General features: G+C 66.7%; 1 protein-coding gene across 1 annotated transcript in view; it reads right to left on the reverse strand.

Moving 5' to 3' along the window:
• The window catches only part of TEPP (testis, prostate and placenta expressed), an 18,288-nt gene that overhangs the window by 2,896 nt on the left and 14,537 nt on the right, over nucleotides 1–855 (reverse strand). Inside the window, 3 exon segments of the mRNA XM_008068015.2 lie at nucleotides 91–123; nucleotides 487–551; nucleotides 758–819. Coding sequence (XP_008066206.2) covers nucleotides 91–123; nucleotides 487–551; nucleotides 758–819 — 160 coding nt within the window.

The following is an 855-nucleotide window of genomic DNA, read 5'->3' on the forward strand; positions in this document are numbered from 1 at the left end:
CTGAGCCCCGAGGCTGCCCCAGCTCGGCCCGAGGGGGGCGTGGCCGGCTGTGGGGAGGGGGCGGGGACGGGGGCGGGGTCACTTCCCTACCTGAAGTGCGAACCGAAGCTTCGGAAAGCGTTCCTGGGAAAGAACCGGGGTGAGCCCGAGGTGGGGAGCAACCCTCTCCAGGAGCTTCGCTCTCACCTCGGGGCCATCCCCCCGCCCGCCATGCCCCCTGAAGGATGGCATCGCACCTTCACCCCGCCTTAACGCCTCCACTCCGCAAGGGTGGAGTTGCCAGGGGCTGGAGGACAAGGCATTCCGTTTGGTAGGAATTAAACGTGTTCTTTTTGAAACTGCAAGTTTCTTGTGGTGTACTGGAGTCGGTCACTTTTTCCCAGGTCTCCCATTTTCAAGGGCCATTCGGTGCGCACTAGGAAAGCGGCCGAGGCCTCACCCACCCTCCTCCAGGTATGGGGCCCCGAGACTTGTGGCGTCACTTACACGGAGTCGAAAGGCAGGGGCTTCTGTCCGTAGCGGTCCAGGCTGGGGTTCTGGTTGAGGCAGTACTGGGGGGGCACACGGAAGGGGTGTCCGTGAGCCGGGGAAGCAGGGGCGCTCTGCCCACGCGCCCTCCCCTCCGAGCGGCGCCCCCTGCTGGAGACCTCAGTCATGGGACTCGGAGACCCTGCCCTCCGTCCTCTCCCTCCGCAGCCCCCGTTTAAGCCGCGCCCCGCCAGGACCCCCGGGGGCCAGTCAGCGCGCAGCCCCCTACCCGCCAGCTCTGGGTCACATCCGGTTTCAAGTACCGCACGGCGTAGCCGCTGAAACTCTCCCCTGCGGAGAGAGAGCCCGTCTGGCGCGCCGAGCCCC

This window comes from Carlito syrichta, unplaced genomic scaffold (assembly GCF_000164805.1).
Source record: "Carlito syrichta isolate Samal-C Ts95f unplaced genomic scaffold, Tarsius_syrichta-2.0.1 Scaffold309854, whole genome shotgun sequence".
In the NCBI taxonomy this organism is placed as follows: domain Eukaryota; kingdom Metazoa; phylum Chordata; class Mammalia; order Primates; family Tarsiidae; genus Carlito; species Carlito syrichta.